Source organism: Mus caroli, chromosome 4, assembly GCF_900094665.2.
Source record: "Mus caroli chromosome 4, CAROLI_EIJ_v1.1, whole genome shotgun sequence".
In the NCBI taxonomy this organism is placed as follows: domain Eukaryota; kingdom Metazoa; phylum Chordata; class Mammalia; order Rodentia; family Muridae; genus Mus; species Mus caroli.
In genome coordinates, this window is record NC_034573.1 from 50479618 (window position 1) to 50501900 (window position 22283).

Sequence of the window (22283 nt, forward strand, 5' to 3'; positions counted from 1 at the left end):
AGGCTTGGGTGCAAGCTCCTTTACCGCATATGACAGCTCACTGGCCCGAGAAATGTTTCTTAACGATAAAGAATAAATAACACAGGGGGCTGGAGCTGCGACTCACTTGGCAGAATGCTTGTCTACCGCACACAAAGCCTTGGGTTTCATTTTCTTTCTTTCTTTCTTTCTTTCTTTCTTTCTTTCTTTCTTTCTTTCTTTCTTTCTTTCTTTCTTTCTTTCTCCTTTTCTTTTAGTTTTTTGAGACAGGGTTTCTCTGTGTAGCTCTGGCTGTCCTGGAACTCACTTTGTAGACCAGGCTGGCCTTGAACTCAGAAATCCGCCTGCCTCTGCCTGGGTTTCATTTTCAACATCACATAAATTGGAAATGGTGATGCATGCCTCTAACCCCTGCAGTGGGAGGTAGAGGCAGGAGGATCAGAGTTCAAGGCCATCCTGGCGTGCAAAGCAAGTTCAAGACCAATACCTTGGCAACATGATGTGCTGTCTCAAGAAGATTTCGGCAAGCCAGTTGTGGTGGGCCAAGCTTGTGACCTCTGTACTGGAGAAGTGGACACAAGCGGATCCCTGGGGTTTGCCTGCCAGCCAGCCTCATCTAACAGGCAAGTTTCAGGTCAGTGAGATACCCTATCTCAAAATGAGGTGGATAGACCCTGATTCTCATCACCCAAGATTATCCTCTGGCCTGAACACACACACACACACACACACACACACACACACACACACACACACACACACACCTATACACACATACACACACAATATGTACACAAATAATTAAAAATAAAAATAAAACAATCAACGGAGTAAGACCGCTGTTGCTGTGTGAGGGTGAGGTCAGCATCACCTGTATAACCTTATCCCTGCACAGTGTGTATGTCCTGTGATTTTTCAATTTCTCACTTGTGCTGATGATTGAACACTACACAATGCTCTCCCACTGAGCCACTCCCCACCTCTGGTGCATTTCTCTGAATGAGGCAGAAAGGTGGGGAGTGATAACTTAGCTCTTGAGCTCCAGGGAAAAGCCAGGCACTTGCCCTCAGAGGAGCATGCTCCTCAAATGTCCTGCCACGGCCGTGGGAGCCGAGCGCTTGTGAGCTCTCTGCCACCGACATGCTGCAGAAGAGCTTAGGTGCTGTGAAAGTGTAAATTACTAAGACCAGTGACCATGCACACTGGAGGAAGTGAAAACGCAAGGAAAAACAGAGCCATCCAAGGGGCACAGGGTGTGCAGGGTGCCACGTGGTGCTGCTGGCAGTTTACCCGTCAAGAAGGCACAAGATGCTCTGTTCCTGAAGCAGCCTAAGCAGGAAGGGAGAGAGAGCCGCAGTGGAGACGCCAGGGAGCTGGCTGGGAAAGTAAGGAGACTTGTGCAAGCATGGGGAGCTGCATTTGATCCCCAGAACCCACATAAAAAGGCCAGGCATAGAGCCGGAGAGACGGCTCAGCAGCTAAGACAGCCTGCCGCTCTTACCAAGAACCAAAATCTGGTTCCCGCATCAGGTACAGAACTCCAGCTTAGAGGACCCAACACCTTCTTAAAGCCTCCACTGCGCACACACGTGTAACTACCAACATACGCACACACATATACAAATAAATTTAAATATGCCTTTTAAAAAAAAGAATCTGGGTGTGGTGGTGCCTGGTGGCATCAGAGACAGGTAGGTTCCCTGAGGACAGGGGTTTGTATGTTCAGCTTAGCCTACTTGGTGAGTTTGAGCCAGTGAGAGAGAGATCTTGGCAGCAAAATAAAGGTGAGAAACTCCTGAGGTACAAAACCTGAGATTGTCCTCTGACCCCACAGGAGGATGCTCACACATGCAAACACACACGCACGCACAACAGCTATGGTTCAGGCCCCCGTGCAGAGATGCCTTGGCACCTTGTTGATGTTGATATGCAGGGCAGGCCAGGGTGCCACAGCCTTCACGGTCTCCAGCTCCAGCTTCTTCAGATGCGCAGCTGCTTCGCTGTACAGGGCTGGCGCGCCTGGACTCAGTTCTACAGTGTGGGCAGGGAAAGGAAAAAGCGGACGTTCAAAGGCAGCTAGATACAGGGGGCCAGAGACCCCACCGCCGTAGCCTGACTCCCAGACTCTTTCCTGCCCTTCCAGCTTGTCACAGCACAAGAACATCTGACGTCAAGTTCCCATAACCTTACTCCCTCGGATATGAGCTGGGCGGCACTGGGCATGAGGCTTGACCCCTCCGAGCCTCTAAGCCATTTAGAAATGAAAATAGAAATCACTTATCTTGCACGGTTTCTGGAGTACTATGTGAGATTATTTTCATAAAAATACTCAAATGTGGAAAGGCTCTTTACATGCTGAAAAGACAGACAGACGTCCAGGCTGCGAGGCATGGTGAGGTGCCTCGGAGAGTCCTGTCAGACTTCTCAAAATCAAAGCCTTTGGCTTTTTGTGTTGTGTTGCATTTGCTTGCCACCACGCCCCACTCTAGTTTGGATTTATTCATTAATACACTAAACATCCACTAAATATTAAATATTCATTATCCAATAAAGCTGGTGCTTTATTGCTTGTTAACAACTGGCGTCTGGGGAGTTGAAACAAACAAATAAGACATGATTCTAGTGAAAGTGAAGGGAAGACATTTCGCATAAAAGCACGAAGAGCTTAAGACGCCCTCACTCTGGCTGGGGATGCAGGTAGCGTGGAGGAAGCACTCAGGGATGCTGCACTGACACCACGTGAGCTGGCTGCAGGGGCGTGTGGAGTCCTAGGGCTGAGGAAAAGCCTTGCGGGTGGAGGAAGCAGCAGACACAAAGACAGGGCTGGGATTGCGAGGCACTTTGTGAAAGGACAGAAGTTCCGTGCAGCTGGAGTGTAGGAAGGATGGGGGAGACTGAGACCGCAGGATGAGGCGTTGGAGATCTGTCACATGACCAGGCTCAGCGCATGGACTTATGCCCGGCAGGGAGGAACAGAAGGTCTTAAACTGACAATTGGCAGTTTCTCTATGGGGACTGAATTGCAGGAGGGATACTGTCGGAAAGCCCCCCCCCCCAGTCACCTCCATGCAAATGGATGAGGTGAACGAGGGCAAGCATAGCCTGAGCAGGGCTTGGGCTAAGAGTTCCCATCTTCCACTTAGCTAACCTCAAACGGCCTGGAGAGCATTCTGGCTTACTCTGAGAACCAGCGTACCGACCTCGGCCCAGCCCTGCCTCTGTGCTCCTGAAGGGAGTGTGGAAGGCGACTGTGTTTCTTGAAAGTGGGAAAAGGGCTCCTGGGGGAAAAGTAGGACAGAGACAGAAGCAGGGGTGGGCAGGGAGGGACGAGCAGGGGAGGGGGAGCAGGGATATTTGAAAAATGTCATAAAGAAACACAACACTGAATGCTAGTTAAAAATGAACAGATGTAGACAAGCAATAAAATAATGATTAAAATGAAAAATAAGGTTATATCTGGTGGTGGTACAGCCTTAAATCCCATCACTTAGAGAGGCAGAGGCAGGGAGATCTTTGTGAATTTATGGTCAGCTTAGACTATACAGCGAGAAAGAAAAAAGAAAGAAAGAAAAAGAAAAACGAATTCTTTGCCTCAGTATATCAAAGATAAATTCCTAAAAGGGATTAAAGTTGAGTTAGGAAATAATACAACACTCAAGATGCAAACCCATTCTTATTAGAGTTAGCAGGGGCCAAATGAGTCATATTGCCAAACACAGGCCTAACTGCTTACTTTATTATCATTGTCTACAGGATAGATAGCACCACAGGCTCCCTGGGCGTCTGACACCTCTTTGCTGTTGGAAGCCATGTCACAAACGGGCAGAGGCGAGATTACTGTGACCAGGGCAGGAATCCCAGCACCATCTGACTCCACCCCCTTCCACTGCTAGAGCCCAGCAGCCTGCACCAGAAGTCAAGCTAGGAGCCAGGAAGGACAGGCCATTTATAACTTGGAAGCAGGAAACCACTGAGTCTAGATCACGTTGCCTCCAGCCACCAGACTCTATAAGCAAGCTGCCCAAATCCAGTAGCCATGGCAACCCCCCCATCCCCTTCTGTTCTTGACAGGCCCTCCGCACCCCACCCAGCTCCCACTACACACTCACTGGTGAGGGCCTTGCTAGAGTTCGGGGACCTCAGTGGCGCCTCCTTATTCTCCAGGGTCAGCGAAAGGCCGTAGTTGGAGTGGTGCTGGTGCTGATGCTGGTGGTGATGCCTCCCCGAAGTTTTGGGGGCAAATGGTGTGCCCCCGTTCTCCTCGAGGCTGAAAGGCAGCCTTTCTGTGGGGCTGAGCGCAGGGGACGGGAGCGGGTAGCTGAGGCAGGCAACAAAGTCAGGATTTAGAACAACACAACGTTCTGCTAACCTCTCAAACCTCAAGGCCACGAGGCTCAAAAGACCCCTACTTAAAATAGGGCATTGGGCCAAACAGTGTGCAAAGAAACGGAACAAAAGTGGGGATTTGTATACATTAGTGAGTGCTCTGACATCTTGAATCATTAAAATGTCTTCACTTTGAAATGGAATAAAATAGCTTGCACTTTAAAAACTCGTTTTCAGGGCTAGAGAGATGATTCAGTGGTTAAGAGCACTGGCTACTTTTCTAAAGGAAGTAGGATCAGTTCCAAGCACCTGCAGGGCAGCTCACAAGCATCGGGAACGCCAGTTCCTTAAGGTCTGATGCCCTCTTCTGGCCTCTACAGGCACTGCATGTACATGATGGATACACACACACACACACACACACACACACACACACTCACACAGATACACACTCATAAAGAGGCAAAAACATTCATACACATAAAAATAGATGTATTTTTGAATAAGGTATCTTCTAGATACCTTATTCAAAGGTAGAAGAAAGAAAAACTATAAATAATGCTTAAATGAGCCTATGTTAGAAACCAGTCTCTTCTCTACCCATTCCACATACAGAAAATCATTCCCACATGCCTGCTCTGATATTTCTTCTCAGGAGTGGTCTTCTCAAGCATGCCCAGCCAGAACCTCCCACAATTCTGTTAAGAGGGATTTGATCTAAATTCATTCACGTGCTCCTAACGTTTAACACCCAAGAACTCCAAGAGAGGGGCTCTCTTTCCAGGCGGCTCACAGTTGTCTCTAATTCCAGTTCAGAGGAACCATTGCCCTCTTCTGGCCTCCTTGGGCACTGCACTCATGTGCACAGACCCACACACACACATACCCAGGTAATTAAAAATAAAATCTGTGAGTTCCAGGACAGCCAGGGCTATACAGAGAAACCCTGTCTTGAAAAACCAAGAAAAAAAATCTTTTAAAAAACTATATTTCTTGGCAGTGCTTCTATTAAAGCAAGTATACTAATATAATGCCTGAACATACTTCCTTCAACAAAATGTTTTTTTTCCCTGACTATAAAAGAATTAAAACATTTTTTATGGCCTCGTAAAAATGGTACTGTCATACCAGAGCACCATGTGTGTAGTGTGCAATGAGTAAGTCAGTTCTGGCTATCAGAGTGCAAAAAGAACCTTCTTGTGACCACCTTTCCCAGACATAAAGTAGGTACATCCTTGATAAAGCATGGGGTGAGAGATGATGAGCAGAGGCTGGCTGTGGGTGGAGTGAAAAATACTCTCTAATGGGATCATTTGAGCACCCAGGTTCAGCTATACCTGAAGGTGAAACTATGGCTAAATCTTTCAATAAGGTTCACAAAATGCATTGATTTATTGATTGATTGGTTGATTGATTAGTTGAGGTAGTTGGGTTTCACTCATTTATAAGTCACATGGTCTAAATTCTCTTTTACTGTTTTTTTTTTTTTAATGGGAGAGGGTGGGCAGCTGTGGAATTTAAGATGCATGGGTAGTAGGAGCCATTACAGGCCTAAGAAACAGTATGCCAAAGGTCAGGTGAGCAAGGAGGGCAGAGTATGAGGAGAGAAGGGAGTGAATGGTAGCAGTAGGAAGTGCAGTTCAAATGGCAAGCTGGACTAGTTTGAAAGGTAATGAATTCAGGATTATCATCTGAGCAGCAGGGGACCGTGGAAAGGATTTGAGCCGTCCCTGGGATGGATGTTCCTGATAGTGTAAGCATGGCTTGGGGACACTGGGGAAGGAGGTGGGAATGGGCCTGGTTAGCAGAGGCAGGGAAGAGTCCAGAGGCAAAGGTGTGCTTGCCACTATTGGTGCAGGAGCCACTCTGGCTGCTTTGTGAAGACTCACTCAAGGGTACTCCACTAGGGTGTGCAACCGGGGCAGTGGTTCTCAACCTGTGGGTCGCAACACTCTCACAGGGGTCACCTAGAACCACCAGAAAGCACAGATATTTACATTACAGTTTCTAACAGCCACAAAATTATAGTTATGAAGTAGCAACAAAAATGATTTTATTGTTGGCGGTCACCACAACATGAGGAACTGTATTAATGGATCACAGCATTAGGAAGGTTGAGAACCACAGACCTGGAGGAAGTGGAAGATGGCATGGTTTTGACCTCTGGAGATCTCCACTCTTACCTCTTCCCCTTAGAAACAGTTCGTGCTACCCACTTTCCTATTAAGAAAGCACACTAAGTTGGAGCCGAAAGCTCTCTTTCCTGGGCCCAGCCACAGCCCTGCAGGGGATCCCTGACCACTGCTTTACAGACCATGCGGGGCAGCAATTGCTGGACTTTTCCAAAGCTAAGGAGGTGTGTGGCTAGATTTGTATGTCTGCAGCCTGCAAACTTCACTGGCATTCTTCCCCATCCTTCAAATGGACTAGAGATGTTTGCCCTTTAGGGGTACAGTGGGGCCCTCAGAAGAGCAGATGCCTTTTTGTGGGGGCTGGCGATGGCTTCCCAGTCCATGGCTGGCCTTCCTCTGCCCTGATCCTCACCACTTCTGGCCTGCTTAGAGTCCAAGTGTCATTAGGATCATCCAAGTCATGAGGGGCCAATCAGTGAGGAGGTGAGAGAGACAGAGACACAGGAGAGAGCCACTGGCCGGATGCAAGAAGAGAGCATGGAGACACAGAGGGGCAAGGAACTGGCAGGCAAATGGTACATCATCCGTGAAAGAAGGGAGGAGGGGAGGGAGGGTGGGAGGCTCTGCTGAGCTTCCAATGTTCACAGTGAGTAGGGGAATGAGCGCCCGCGGGGAAACATGGCCAAGAGTAGGGAGTTGGCATTCTATCAGGCCTGGAAGAGGAGCTGGAGAGCTTTGAGGAACAGTTCCTGAAAGATGGCAGACAGACACCACGTCAGATGCCAGGTACATCTTCACCCTCTGCCCAGAATGTGAGAAGAATTCTGAGGTTGGTCTCTGCTCAGGGAGAAAGTGCTGTGATTGGCTGAGTAATGCCTGCCACAGGCCATAGTGGTATCACAAACTTGTCTCTACATGTGCAAAGGGTGCACTACTTTACTTTAAAAACAAACAAACAAACAAACAAACAAACAAAAACGCAGCATGAAAAGTGAAACAGTAAAAACACACAAACCAAACCCCACAAAACCAAAAAGCCCAATCTACATGCCACAAATGAGAAGTGACATAATAATATGTCAAATAAAATATGCATTTTGTGATCTCTCTTACAGCTATCTAAGGGGTAGGAGTGGGTTAAGACAAATGGGAAAAGAATGGACAAAAGTGAAGGAAACTACCTGGGCTAGAGCAAGAAATCTGGTGCAGCTGAGGGTCCCAGCAAGAATAACTATTCCTATTGTGGGGCAATTCCCTCTGATATTAAGACTCAGGAAGAAAACAACTCACAAGTCTCAGCAAGTTCCTGAAACACAACAGGCTCACAAGCTTACATAAAGCAAGGGCTCCTGAAGAGAGGAAATGTTCCAGCTTACTGAGCTACCGTAAGTGATTCAGAGAGCCCCCAGAGTTCCAGCTTTTGTGTGAGCTATCACCCCTGCTAATGTGGACTTTCAGTGATGTCTCTGAGTCATCTGAGCTCCTGTAAGTAACTCCAATGAATTCATTGGTTCACCAAGCTGGACTTTGGTGGTGTTTGTTACTTTGGTCTGTTGTTGGATCTCTAGCTGGGTAAGTAGACCTTTGTTCACATCTCTACAGGAACAGTGTCACAGTGGAATGAGTTGGGAACATTCTCTGCTCACACACAGGGACCATCCTGAAGATGCAAACATGGAGTTTTGTTGGTTATGGATCTGCCTAGGAGATTTCTCAAGGCCTTATGCTCATGGGTCATCCTTGCAGGATCTAGGAAGCATCATTAACACAGACTTTGAGGTAAATGGTACCCACAAGGCTGTGCATCTGCCGGTTAACCTCAGCAAAGTCAGACTCACAGTGTATGGACTCAAAAACATGCAGCAACATTCTAGCCTTAGGGACATTGGCCAAGGGTCAGGATACTAGGCCAGCTCCAGGCTCACTAGAGACTCATGGGTTGTTTGAGATTCTGCAAAGCCACAGTATTTCTAGAATCTACCACCAGAATTGTTACCAGGACAGGGCAAGGAAAGGGGGAAGCTGGACTCAGGGCTTTCTTTTGAAAAGGCCACGTGAAGGTGCTCCTGAGAAGCTAGTCACAACCTTTGCAGTGTACGCAAGTTTTGGGTGACACGGGCCCTGGGGTCTAAGCTGGGATAAGAAATCACAGAACCTTATAATGGAGTCCTCAATACCCTCTGGTTCTATAGGTTTAAACTCAGGCGGGTGTTAAGGCCACTAGGAAAACTCTTATATGCTACTGGAGGGAATGTAAGATGGTTTATTCAGTTTGAAAAAAAACAAAAAACCAGCCTGGTGGATCCTCAAAGAGTTAAAGATATCATTGCATGGTCCAGCAATTTATACCAAGATAAGAATCCAAGGGAAAAAAAGATTCATGAAAAATTTGTACCTGAATGCTCATTCAGTATTATTCATAATCAAAGGTAGAAACAACCGAGTTCATCTACTAACAGACAGTCAAAATGTGGTATATCAATACAGTGGGAAATTACAAAGCCATGAAAAAGACGTGAACCCCAGAATCATGTTATAATTTAAATGAACCTTGAAAACATTATGCTATCTTGAAGAAGATGGATATCAAAGGCTACATACGTGATTCCTCTTATAGGACATGTGTAGACCAGACAGTGTGGGGACGCTTAGGAGCTATTTAGGAGTAGGAAGGGTAGGAGGAATCAGGATCGAAAGTCTATTGTTACGGAATTTCTTGGGGAGGAATGCAATGTTCCTAAAATAGCAAAAACCATGACCAAACAACGTCGTGCATATAACCAACAGTATATTCTGCTGAACTGTGCACTATGTGAGACAGATCCCAGTAAAGCTGCAGATCTTTGGAAATATGGATGCCAGCTCTCCTCTAGACATGATCACACATCTCTAAATCCTGCAGCTGGCCTGGGAACTACCACCTTTCTCCCACCTGCAACCAGCTCATGTTGCATATGGGCTCACCATGGGAGGGGAGGGGAGCAGGTCACACAGCCGGAGACCAGCAGCTGAGTCCGGGACACAATCCAGGCCTCCCACCTTTCCACTCGGTGCCCCAAGGGCTGCCCATCTGCTGTGTCTTACCATCTGCTCAGCTTCTATTTAAGGCAGCATGGAGGACTCATCAGGAGAATCCAAGTCCTCCTCCAAAGCCTCGGCCTGAGACACCCGCACGCTCTTTACCATCCAGTAAGCTCAGCAGGAACAGAACCTGCCATATGTATTTGTGTCCCAGCTGTGCTGGAAGAAGGGCTGGTTCATGGGAGGCCAGAAAAAGCCTCAGTCCATTCAATCAATAGTCCGGGACCAGCTCTGTTGTCTGGCCCTGTGCCAGGCACGACAGTCAGCAGGGGAAGGACCTCAGTCTAGCCTGAGACATTGTTAGAGGAGACCTCCTGGGGTAGACATGCTTGAAGTAAGGAAGTCCTGACAGTTGGGGAAGAGTGGACAGGGGCAGGGGAACACTGGACATTGTAAGAGAAGGGTTCTCCAACTTCTAAGGCCTGGAGCTGACAGGGTATTCTAGGCATTGGGTGTGGAGGTCTTGCATAGCTTTCGTGTGTGCTTAAGAGTAGGTATCCTGCTGCTTCTCTTCTTGTCTCCCATTTGGATGACAAACCCATGGGGATTGATGGGAAATTGACATATTTTTTTCTGAAATGAAGAACCACTTCAATCTCCTGAAAGGAGCAGTCTGTGCCTGCTCAGGAAGCTGAGGTGCCCTCTTTGCTCCACTGGTCACTTAGGCTGAGTAATCGCAGGCTCCATGCCACTTTTCCCAACCCACTCCAAGAAGTTCAGTGCACTTCTGGGCCCCTACCCTGGCTCACCTCCTTGTGCCCCACAGATGTTTCAGCATCTGCCATGAGTGCTCTGTAGCCCAAGCCCCTACCCTGGATTCCTGTGGTGCCATCAGTGTTCATCCTTTATCCCTTGGTTCTGGGGTGGTACGCAGTTTCCAATTACTCTCATGTTGGGATTGCTTCAGTGACACTTCAGGTCCAGTTCTTTCGTCCTTTGTATAATCGAGCCTGGTATGAAATTCCCTCCGTAGGAAATGCCTAGATTAGTTTCCATTTTCCTGATTTGCTCTTGCCAGACACAAAGTTAACCCGCCTGGTCAGCACTACTCGAGCTTTTCCACGCCACAGCACTGGACTGCTCTGTTTCTTTGTTACTTACCTTGTTACTTTGTTGCTTTTCTTTTAGTGTCACCAAACACTGTAGCCTAAATCTGATTTCCTTTCTCATACAGTCCTGTTTCTTCTTTCAAGTCAAATATGTCCTGACTGCTCCCTTTCTTTAGCTTAGATTTCAATTTCTTTCTCTTTGTTCTGGAAGCTTCTGCAGTTAGTCTATTCCAGTTGAAAAAGGCAGGAGAAACAAACGAGAAAGCGTCTGTACATGTGTTTCTTTAGAGTTCAAGCTTACCACGGAAGCCTCCCATTGGCATTCCAGTTTGGAGCATTAAACGCTGTGCTTCAGGACCATATACATAAGGCACATCCTTCTCTCCGCTCATTAAGACGGTTGAAAATGTTCATTGGTCAGAGTTTTGTTTCGTTCCTTTTCATTACAGAATAGGACTAATGTTATTAACCACAGTCTCAGGTATTTCTCAGTTTTATCACAATTTAAAATAATACTAGTTATTACATCTCCTAATATCTTATACTTCCTCCCCTCCCCCTCCTGCTTCTGTGTGTGTGTGTGTGTGTGTGTGTGTGTGTGTGTGTGTGTGTGTAGGTGTACATGTCTGCACGTGCTGTATGTGTGATGCATGCACATGATAGTGCAGGTGCCAGCAGCCGTGCATACACATGTGCTCAGACTTGGGCCCTTCTCCATCACTCTCCACCTTACAGGGTCTCTCACTGAGGTGGGACTCTGCTCGCTGTTTCAGCTAGGCTGCTGGCCAGCAAGCTCTAGGGTCCTCCAGTCTCTGCCATTTCAAGCCCCCACCTCCTCTGTCTCTGTCTCTCTTTTTACACACACACACACACACACACACACACACACACACACACACACACACACACAGAGTTACTACTTCTGGCCTCTTACTAGCTGTAATTCACTTGGATTTTACGATGCTCAGAGATGAACTGTGTTCTTCCTTTCTAGTATTCCATATTTTGTTTTCTTAGCTTACTGCATTGGTCGATAGTATATAACAGGAGGATGCAGAAGGCCTTCTGTTGTCCTTGTCTTGGTTCCGGAGCATAAAGGTTAATTAATGTTTCAACATTAAATGCTGTTCCTGCAAAACCTTACACATCAGGCTAGACTCTGACTGCCCTCCCTTTCACTTTGTTACTAAATCCCTTGAGCAGTGACTTCCCCCTGCCCTGAGATCTGTGCTTTTCCTCCAATAGGCACTTTTCCCATTGCTAGGTGCTTTAAAAAGACGGTATTTGAATTGCCCACTGCATCACCATCCGGCTTCTCACTGGCTTTGGGGATCGATTTTCCAAGAAGCTGCACGACAGTGCCTGGTTCTCCTGGCATCTCTCCACGGTGGCTCTGGCATGCTGGGTGCTGACTAAGCAGTGACAAAGGCTGACTTTCTCAGTGTTCAGGGGCATCTATTATTTTTAGCTTGAAGGTTCAAATTGATCCCAATGCAGCCAACTATTTCCTGACCATTGTCTTTTTAGCTTGCATGTCTATCCCTCCCACCCCCGACTCTACCTTCTGCAGTTAGTGCATTCTAACTGGAAGAGAGGAAATGCAGACTTCGGATAGCTTTGTCCTTTTCCTCCTGCAGGCCACCCTCAAGAATGGCTTCCCCTCTTTGCTCCAAAGTAATTGGCCATGAAGTTCCTTACCAGTTAGATGGGGCTTATACTAGGAAGATGAGGCAGGAGGATCATCGCTGCTAGCCTGGTCTGTAGAGCAAGCTCCAGGCTGGTCATAGGGATGCAGTGAGAGTTAGTTTTAAAACAAAACAAATCAAAACCACCACCAAATAAATAAATAAACAAATTAATTAATTAATTAATTTCTGTGTCCTTTTGTTTGAAGCCAGGCCCCACTTTCTTCCATGTTTAAATCCTGTCTTCAATGTGAGTTTCTTGGAGAGGCCACTGACACACTCCCCTTTCTGGTTGTCTGTGCTACATTCACAGCCTCCGTGAACAGTGTTCCTTTTTAGGCCATTCTTTTCTTTGACATTTCTTTGGGAATGCATAGAAAACACAGAGGACTAAACCCTGACCCCCCCTCCTCTCCTATGCTAATCATTCCAAGACCTTGTCCCACATTCTAACCCTGTCTCCCCAGCTGAAAGAATTAACAGCAATCCCTGTGGCATTCCTTTCACTTTCCCAACACCTTCTCATCAAGCAAGCAGGCCCAGAAGTCAGAATGATGCTCAGCTTTTAATAGATGAGTGTCTGGGTAGCTAAGAAATCTCCCACCAAAGTGTTGTGCCAGCCTGACAGCTCTCTTAAGACACACGCACAGAGTATGTTCCAATCATGCCCTGCCCCCACAGTGCACCTGATCTGGGTTACACAGCTCATGTACATACCACTTATATTAACAGCCATGCCTTCATTGGCAATGACGCTGCAGGTACAAGCAGGGCCCACATCAGTGGTTCTCAACCTCTGGGTTGTGACCCCTTTGGGAGTCAAACAACCTTTTTCAGTGATTGCATATTAGATATTTAGGATTCATAATAGTAGCAAAATTGCTGTCATAAAGTAGCAACAAGAATAATTTTATGGTTGGGGGTCAGAACAACCTGAGGAATGTATTAAAGGGTGGCAGCATTAGGAAGGCTGACAACCACTGGTCTACATAGCACTCAAGCTGCAACAATTTTCTATGCCCTTTCTGGAGAAGCCTGGCTGGTACAAACTGGTTCCTGTTTTAGTTCTGAGCTGATGTGGGCACACTGCAAATACCACCTCAGAACTAACCTGGCCAGGCCTGCAGATGGAAATCTCAGGAGGGCTGCTAATGGATGGCTCACAGAAGGGCTGCAAGGGAGTGGTACCATTTCTCCTCCTAATCCCTGGGCTAAGTGGACAGGACCCCAGAGGCCTCCAGCAGCCTCATCTACCATCCAGAGTATGTATTATAAATATGTCATTTTCTACAGGTGCCACGGAACAGATGCCAGGAAATGCCATTTCTATCCATGTTCCTCACCTAGAACTGTGCCTCACCCAAGCATGGTGTTCTGTGGGTCTGATGTCACTGAGAAGTCCATTACCTCAAAAAACAAAAACAAAAACAAAAACAAAAACAAAAAACAAAAAACAAAAAACTAAGGTATTTATTATGCTCTTTAAATATGAAGGGATCCCTCCAATTGACATTTCTGAATGCCCAACACTGTACCATCTGCCAACTTATTTACTCTCCAAAAGCCACTTAAAGACTATCGATCTTTCTTTCCTAGACATGGAAGCAGAAACAGAAAGCACATGTAACGCTGCCGGAGTCACACAGCTATAGGTTGTCAGAGGCAGGGTCTGAACAGAGACAGTTTGATTCTTTAGGGATAAGTAGCACTGCCTTGCCCTGTGGATGACAGGAGAGGCCTATGGGTAACAAAGGAAACTGGGCTTCTACCCCACTGTGTGTTTGCTGTGTGTTGTGAGTTCATGGAATTCTTATTACTCATCAGGGTCTCAGACACATCCCTCTCTGGGTGTTTGTTAAGCATTTCCAACTGCAGTGGAAATCCTGGACTCATGTATTCACTGTTGCATCCACCTGACATGGCAGAAGGGACATATGACCATCTTGGTTCCAAGGGACCTGTTACTTATTTCAGTTTTTATTTAGCACACAAGGTTACAAGTTCTTACTGAATTCAGGGAAAACATGCTCTTTGGCTATGGTCGAACATACATTTGTAACATTGTACTTCTTGCTTAATTGGTTTGAAGGGAAAAAACTGTATCAAAGTCTTGGAGACAGACACATTACAAATGTTAGGAGTGTTCATTAGGGTGGTTTCCTACAGAAACTTAGTTTCGTTTGTTAAAGAAAAAAAGACTAGAGAGAAAGGTCATTGTGTGTGTGTGTGTGTGTGTACATTTACTGTGCACAAAACCCTGGGTTCTATTTCTGGCACCCCTCTCCTACCTGACACATTTTTAAGGATGTGTCTGTCTGTCTGTCTGTCCATCTGCTTGCCTATATGTATGTGTGCAGGTGTCTTCTGAGTCTAGTAGAGTGTTTGATCTTCTTGGAACAGGAGTTGCAGGTGTTTGTGAGCCACCATTATGAATTTTGGGAACTGAATTTAAGACCTCTGCAAAAGCAGCCAGGACTCATCTCTCCAGTCTAGTCACGATGGCCTTTTTTTTTTTTTTTTTTTTAAGACAAGAATCTCACTCTGTAAACCAGGCTGGCCTTAAACTCATAGAGATACACTTGCCTGTCTTCCAAGTTCTGAGATTAAAGGGGTGAGCCAAACCCCTCCTTGTTACATTTTAAAATGTGGTTTAGATTCCTTTATATAGGCCCCTTACTTGTAGAGGGGAATTTCCCCAAATTAAAATTCTTTCAAGAACATTTCCAAATAATCAACTTTCCAAATTAAGTCTATTAACATGAGTGATGTGTGACTCCATATTTGATAGGGGGCTCTTGATTCAATTAGTGTCTTAGCAGCCTGGAGTCAGATGTCATTTGCAACACAGCAGTATGTGGGAGAGCGTAGACGCCTAGTAAATGCGTGTCTAATGAACTTGTTGCAATGCATTAGATTTTCATTTTCTTAGGTAATTTTCAAGTATTTACTCGTAGTTGCTTCTAACTACATTAACTTACTTTTGCAAATTGTAGAGTAAAATACGGCTCCTCTTGGGGACAGCCTAGAAGATTCCATGACCCTATGTGATCCAGCATGGGACAGACACATTCACCTTGCAATTGATGAAGTCAGTTATTACAAGTGATTTCAATGAATGGCTTAAGCCTTTGGTACCTGACATTTTTCTTTCAGAAGATGCATTTTGTCCTGGTATTATCCTTCCTACTGCGTGTTCTCATGAGTGCCTGCATGTGCATGTGTGTGTGTTTGCATATGTATGTGCACTTGCACAAGTACACATGAGCCACTGAGGTGACACTGAGCTGTGAGGAGGGGCTGCATAGGACTCTGTGGGGAGATCACAAGGTGTCAGCAATTTCAGATCCATTCTAGTGAATTTCATGAATTCCCTTTTGCTCAGGGCCCCATGACTGAGAGTTGGTTTAACCTTTTTTGTCCTTAAAACAAATGCTACATCAGAGGTGCTCTGCATATGGCATTATTTCCAATGCATATGCAGTGGGGTGAAAGAAAATGGCCCTCATATGCCCATAGGCAGTGGTACTATATAAGGAGGTGTGGCCTTGTTAAGAGCAGGTGTGTTCCTACGGGGTGGCTTTGAGGTGTCAGAAGCTCAAGTCTGTCCAGTGTGTAACTTTCACCTCCTGCTGCCTGCTGATCCAGATGTAGAACTCTCAGCTCCTTCTCCAGCACCATGTCTGCCTGCACGTCGCCATGCTTCCAGCCATGATGATTGATAATGGACTAAACCTCTGAACCTGTAAGCCAGCCCCAATTAGATGTTTTCCTTTATAAGAGTTGCTTTGGTCATGGTGTCTTTTTACAGGAATGAATCCCTAACTAAGACAATTTTCCTTCGTGGTATCTTTAGTCATTTCTCTGCTTTCAATTCTGTATCCCACTGTCTCTGCTCTTTGCTTTAAGTGAAATTTTCCTTCTGGAGGAAAGCAGCAGGAACACACTTCTGCCAACGGCTGCTTTAAGAATCCCCATTACAGAGCAGCCCCCAAGGGGCTGTAGTACAATTAATCCCTGTCTGAGCCGCTAGAGTCTAAAAATAATAATAATAATAATTTAAAAATTGCTCTAAACAGCCCATCCCTTACCATCCCTGCTACCCTGAGCTGCAGGAGAATGGGGTCATGAGCTGGGAAGAATATTTTTCCAATCCTCAGACACCATCCAGTTCACTGGATGGATGAAACTAAAACATGGTTCATTCCAAATAAAGTTCGGGTTAGATGGATAAAATATACAATGAGTGGAGGGCAGGCTTTCGGCATTGTAATTATGGGACATACCACTGTGAGCTGGAACTGGAGCTCAAACTTGCCTATGTGTTTCTGAGAGGACATAAAGGAATAGGAGTCTGTCTTGGTATTCATTAGCGCATGCAAATCTCAAGTAGGCCTCTGTTCCTTTCCCAGATCCCATAGGCTCCTTACCAGTGTCTATATGAAGCATCCTTAGCCTTTAAGGCCAGGTACTGGCTGGGTTTCAGGGCTTTTGGCTTAATTGCTTTTATTACAGGCACAACTTTCATCATTCAGCCCGAGAAGGATGCTGGCTGGGTCATTAGCACAGCAACTCTTGCTGATGAGGTCTTAGCCACCAAAAAAGGATGTTTAAGCCATTCCTTCAGGCAGGGAGTGATTAGGTGGGTTCCTGTAGGGTGTGACTCTAATTATTCTAACCCCTTTTAGTGGGTTGCCTAGACAACTATTGTGATGTTTTTAAAAGCTGCAGTCTTCTCTCTATTAAAACCACTCACAGCCTTGGGATGCACCTGTAATTTTGGACCAGATCTATCAGAAATACAATCATAACTACAAGGAGGTCCTTCCTTGGTCAAATGCACAGGTAGGTCACCACATCTGAGTGTGTAGTCGTCGGAGTAGAAAGCTTTCAACAGCAACCTTAGCGGGAAAGGAAGTGCAGACACGAGAAATCAATTCCCTAATCTCAGCTATTTTTATCTTGTCTGTGTTCCCCCTTCAGCTCTCCAGGGCGACAGCATGCTGATGGTCATCTGAACGTCTGGAAATCAATGTCAAGAAAGTTCTAGTAACGATCAACAACCCCCTTGCTTTCTTTTTCTCATTATAAAAAATGCTAAGAGGGCACGCTTAAATGTTAATTAAGCACCCTAAACTTGTGTTATGTGTGCATACTTGTGTGTGTGTGCGTGCATGTCTGCAAATGCGTATGTGTGCATGGGCTAGCTGGCCAGCAAACATCAGGGACCTGCTTGTTGCCCACCTCCACATTACAAGCATGTACCACCATGCTTGCCTCTTTTATAGGAGTCTTGGAATCCAAACTCAGGTCTTTATGCGTGCCTGGCAAGCACTTTACAACTGATCTTGATTAAGGAGCATGAAAGGAGAACAGATGATTCGGAATAAACAGTGAACCGGGCACAAATTTGCTCACTGAGAAACAGAGGACAGAGACATTCTGGCTTTTACCCATTGGACTAACAAAAAAACGGTTAAAAGCTAGCCAACAGCTCTGTGAGTGTGCTTTCCTCTGTCATGTGTAGAGGGTACAAACACATGACACATTTCCTTAGGGGGAAGAGCAACATAAAAGTGCTCAAATTATAATGCACACACCTTTTGGCACAGCAAGTCTACTCCCCGGAGCTTTATTCTATAGAGTTCATTTGTTCAAGTGCACAAACAGAAGGCCTAGCATACAATTATCGTCGACAGTTGATGCAGCTTGTATGTCTATCAGTTTTGACTGCTTAAGTAAACACTTGTGCTTCTTTCTATGTACGACTGGCTTGAGACTGACAAGAAATGCAGCTCAGAACTAGAAAGCTGGGGAATAAAAAGAAGTCACTTAGAGGCTTAAAAATGCTCTCTCTGTGTATCTTTGTGCTATGTATAACATGGCACCGTGTGGCGGTTAGAGGACAACTTTGGGTATCAGTCTATGCCGTCTGCCTTGAGAAGGGGTCTCTTTAGATTCTGTGGCATACGAAAGGTTAGTGGGATTCTCCCATCTTTGCCTTCCACCTTGACCTAGGAGTACATAGATTATACATGGATGCTGCTATATTTGGCTTTCCATGGCTCCGGGGATCAAAACTGAAGTCCTTATAATTACATGGCAAGTACTTTATCCACTGAACCATCGCCTTAGTCATTGAGTTTTTAACTATTGTACATTGACTGTTTTGTTTTTTTTTAAATAGCACATTGGTTCCCTTTATTACAAAGTTTATGTGTGTGCATGCACAGGTGGTGGATGTGTGTGTGCACACGCTTGTGTGTGCAGTTGTGTGTACATGCGTGTGAAAGCCAGAGGCCAATGTTGGGTGTCTGCCTCAGTTGCTCTCCACCTTATTTTGAGTCTTTCACTGAGCCTGGAACTCACTGATAGAGCCAGGCTGGCTGACAGTGACCGTTCCTGAAACCCTCCTCCTCCTCCCAACCCTAGCACGGGGTTGCAGACAGGCCCCTCATGTGAGCTCCGCTTTTACAAGGGTACATAGGCTCCTAACACAGCTTGCCATGTTTGCATGACAGGCACTTTACCAATGGAGCCATCTCCTCAGCTCCCTTATGGCTCTCTTGTTCAGTATACTAACAAAGACCTGCTTTGTCTGAGCTAAAACCTCGAACTAGATAACTCGGCGACTACACAGACACTTTAAACTCTCCAAACTTTCAAGACCTACCAGAGGGGTGGAATGCGTTCTGAACCCTCACCTACTCTTCACCCCATGTCAGCTTTGCCATTTACAACAGCATTGTTGGCAAACACCGTGCCTGTCCGTTACCCCCCAGGACCGCAGACAGAAATATCATTTCTATTTCTCCTTTTATCCTTCCTCAAAAGATCCCCATGATATTTCTGCTCTTACCCTGACTGTTTCAAAGAGAGGTGTCTTTCTGCACCGTGAACTGTCTTTCATTTTATCTTTCCTCTAGAACCAGGCATCCCTCTCTGTTGCTAAACTTAGAACACACAGCTTCCTCCTTTGGCCCAGGAGACACACCATTTCTTTTGCTAGACACTATCTTTGTTCTTTTTCTGTTCACATGGACTGCCAGGGTGTTACTGTTCAAAACCTACTGAAAATTGCAAGCAGATAGCCTTAGACACTGTACATGACACCTTGATGAGATATTACTTGTGTGTGCTGTGTGTGGGGACAAAGATATCAGAGGTGTTATAAATGTATGCTTGCAAGTGTGTGTAGAGGCCAGAGGGAAAGGACAGAAGTCATCTATCATTTTTTAACCTTGTTTTTGGAGACAGGGTTTCTTACTGAACTTGGGCTTACCAGATTAACTGGCTGACTGTCTGATGAGTCCCAGAGATCTATCTCTGCCCTGCTCCCACCTCAGGAATGTTACAGATCTGCACCAAGTCCAACTTTTTTACATGGAAGGTGTATTCTATTGGTACACCGTCCTGTGTCATCTGATCTCACTAACAAGCTGGCTTTGGATAGAGTTGCCCCCTCCCATCCTAGACCTGAGCGTGTTCGTGTTAAAGTGTCCTCTGAGGCACCTCGTCCAGGAATGGGCTGCACCTCCCCTGACTCTGTAACAGGGAGGAAGAGAACAGCAAAAACGTCCCAAGAGTCAAAACATGGTGTCCTTGAGAAAAGCTAGAAGACAAATTAAGTCCAAAAGATGTTACTATTCTTGGTCCCATGATACAAAAGATGCCTACAGTGGAAAAAAGAGAAGACAGGAGTTGTGCAGTAGGGAGTTCACCGAGGAAATCTCCACCAGTAGCCCAGTGGGCTCAATTTCCCTAAGCATCCATGTGATGATGCTACCTGGATCTGGAGGTGACACTGCCAGGGACCATCTCTCCTGGGACCTCTAGCTGGCCGCCTTAGTGGCTTCCCCAGTTGGTTTGTATTAGGGATTTGTAAGCCCTTGGTGTGAGGATGTTATTATTCTGCTGTTTTTTTGTTCTCTTTCTTGGAAGCCTCCCTGGAGGATACTATTGGGATCTGCAGCTGCTTGCTTGTCAGTTTCTGTTAGATGGCTTTAGCCTCAGTGTTCATATTTGACCCTCTATTTGCTGTTCCTACCTATTGGCTATTTGTTATTTATCCTTTTACTTTTGAGTGCTCAATAAACTCACTCATTTGAAATGCAAAGAATGGCTATCATAGACAACCCCAGGCCATGAACAGGGTGAGTAGGGGTGAGTGCCAGCAACCCAAACGCAGGTCTCTAAGCTCACGCAACAGGCACTTTACTGACCGAGCCATCTGCCCAGACCTAATTTGAGTCCCTTAGCAAAATAGTGTTACATTTCTTTTTTTGAATGAGGAAAATGAGACAAATTAGAAAATTGGCAAAGGTCACATGGCTGGTGGCAAAGCTGAGGTTCAAAGCACATGACTCCAAAGTTCCCACATTTTGCCTCACCAGAGACCTATAAGCCTATTTCCCCAGGACAACCAGAATGTCATACGGTGGGCCTGTCATACTGAGTCTGTCTTTCATCTGGCTTGAAATGTCCTGCCATCAAGCTTCTATAATCTTGCACCTGTTTCCAAGAATGGGCTTTCATTCTGAGACAGGTCCTTAGATAGTTGTGGTCACCCTTGTCTAGTGCTTGGATGTCACCAGTGCCCGGTCTCCTGAGAAGGGCAGAACAATGACCAGGAAATGGTCTGACAAACTCGGGGGTGGTAGTGATGGTGAAATCAAAGCTATACCATTAGCACCCAAATTCTTCTGCTCTGCCCCCCCCACCCACCCCCTGATTTAGGAAGCAGCAACTCATACTAACTAGGCAGATTTAGCTACTTTTTGCAATGCTAAGGATTCAACCCAGAGCCTTGGCCACACTAGACAAGTGCTCTACTACTGATACACACCCCAGGGATCCACCCACTTCCTCTTTAGCATTACATCTACTTAAATTTTATATATAATTTCCCCCTTGCCACCAATGTATGTTAAAACTGAACTGTCAAACCAAGCAATGGCATTAACCAAGAGAAGCTTCCACCCCTGCTCACCCCTCACCTTGTGGTGATGGTTAAAATTTGAGTCCTAAGCCTGGTATAGTGGGTCATGCTTTTAATCCCAGCACTCAGGAGGCAGAGGCAGGCGGACCTCGGTGTGCATGGAGTTCCAGGACAGGCGGTCTATGTAGAGAAATTCTATCTTTAAATTTAAAAAGAAAGAAAGAAAGAAAGAAAGAGAGAGAGAGAGAGAGAGAGAGAGGGGAAGGAAGGAAGGAAGGAAGGAAGTCTTATCAGCAACTATTTAAATAGAGTCCAGCATTTTAAAAGAAGCTTGTTTTTGTAAACATGTTTTAATGCCAAGTATGTACGGGTGCCCATGGGGACCAGAACAGGGCACTGGAATTGGTGTTAGAGGCAGTTGTAGGTTGCTCAAGGTGGGTGCTGGGAACCAAATCTGGGTCCTCTCAAAAAGCAGCAAGAATTCTTACCCAGTAAGCCATCTCTGCAGGACCAAAGCTCAACGTTTCCGAATAAATTGTGTGATCGATCATTTGGTTCCTAATTGGGAGAGAAGTTGGCCTATTTGCAGAATTATTGATTTCTTCTTGCCTAGGCTCAGCTGAGTGCCAGTTTCGGGTTTGTTTGCCTTTTAGAGAACCCCAGGGGCTCCTTAAAATGGGCCAGTTTTCCTTACCAACAGCTGACTTTTCTCTGTCTGGCCCCCACCCTGGACCCCCTGGCCTGGGTTTGCTCACTGCCTCCTGGTGGGAGATGCAGAAGCCAGTCATTCTGGGCCAATCTGTGGTATTTACCTGAGCACTTGGGAAACTTGGCCAGTCAGGGAATTGACTTAGAGCTTGGTTTGAGAACTATTGATCTAAAAAAGATCAATATGGCTGCCCAGAGAGTTCTTTGATGAACTCAGATTTTAAAGAACTAGGTAAAAGCTGCAAAGTCAAGGGCACCAAACAGGCTGGCCCTGTTATTTGTCCTGTTCCAAGATGGACACAGGAGGCTGGAGTCACTGACCTGGAAGGATGGTGGATGGTTTTAACAGGCAAGGGAATCAGAAGGGACCACTTTCCCCTACCCCCAG

General features: G+C 46.0%; 1 protein-coding gene across 4 annotated transcripts in view; it reads right to left on the reverse strand.

Moving 5' to 3' along the window:
* Positions 1-22283, reverse strand: part of Epb41l4b (erythrocyte membrane protein band 4.1 like 4B) — a 150715-nt gene that overhangs the window by 44084 nt on the left and 84348 nt on the right. For all 4 annotated transcript variants that reach the window (XM_029475979.1, XM_021160258.2, XM_029475978.1 and 1 more), the window contains exons 16-17: positions 4089-4297; positions 1892-2010 (exon numbers count right to left, since the gene is read on the reverse strand). In XM_029475979.1, coding sequence (XP_029331839.1) covers positions 1892-2010; positions 4089-4297 — 328 coding nt within the window. The remainder of the gene's footprint in view (positions 1-1891; positions 2011-4088; positions 4298-22283) is intronic.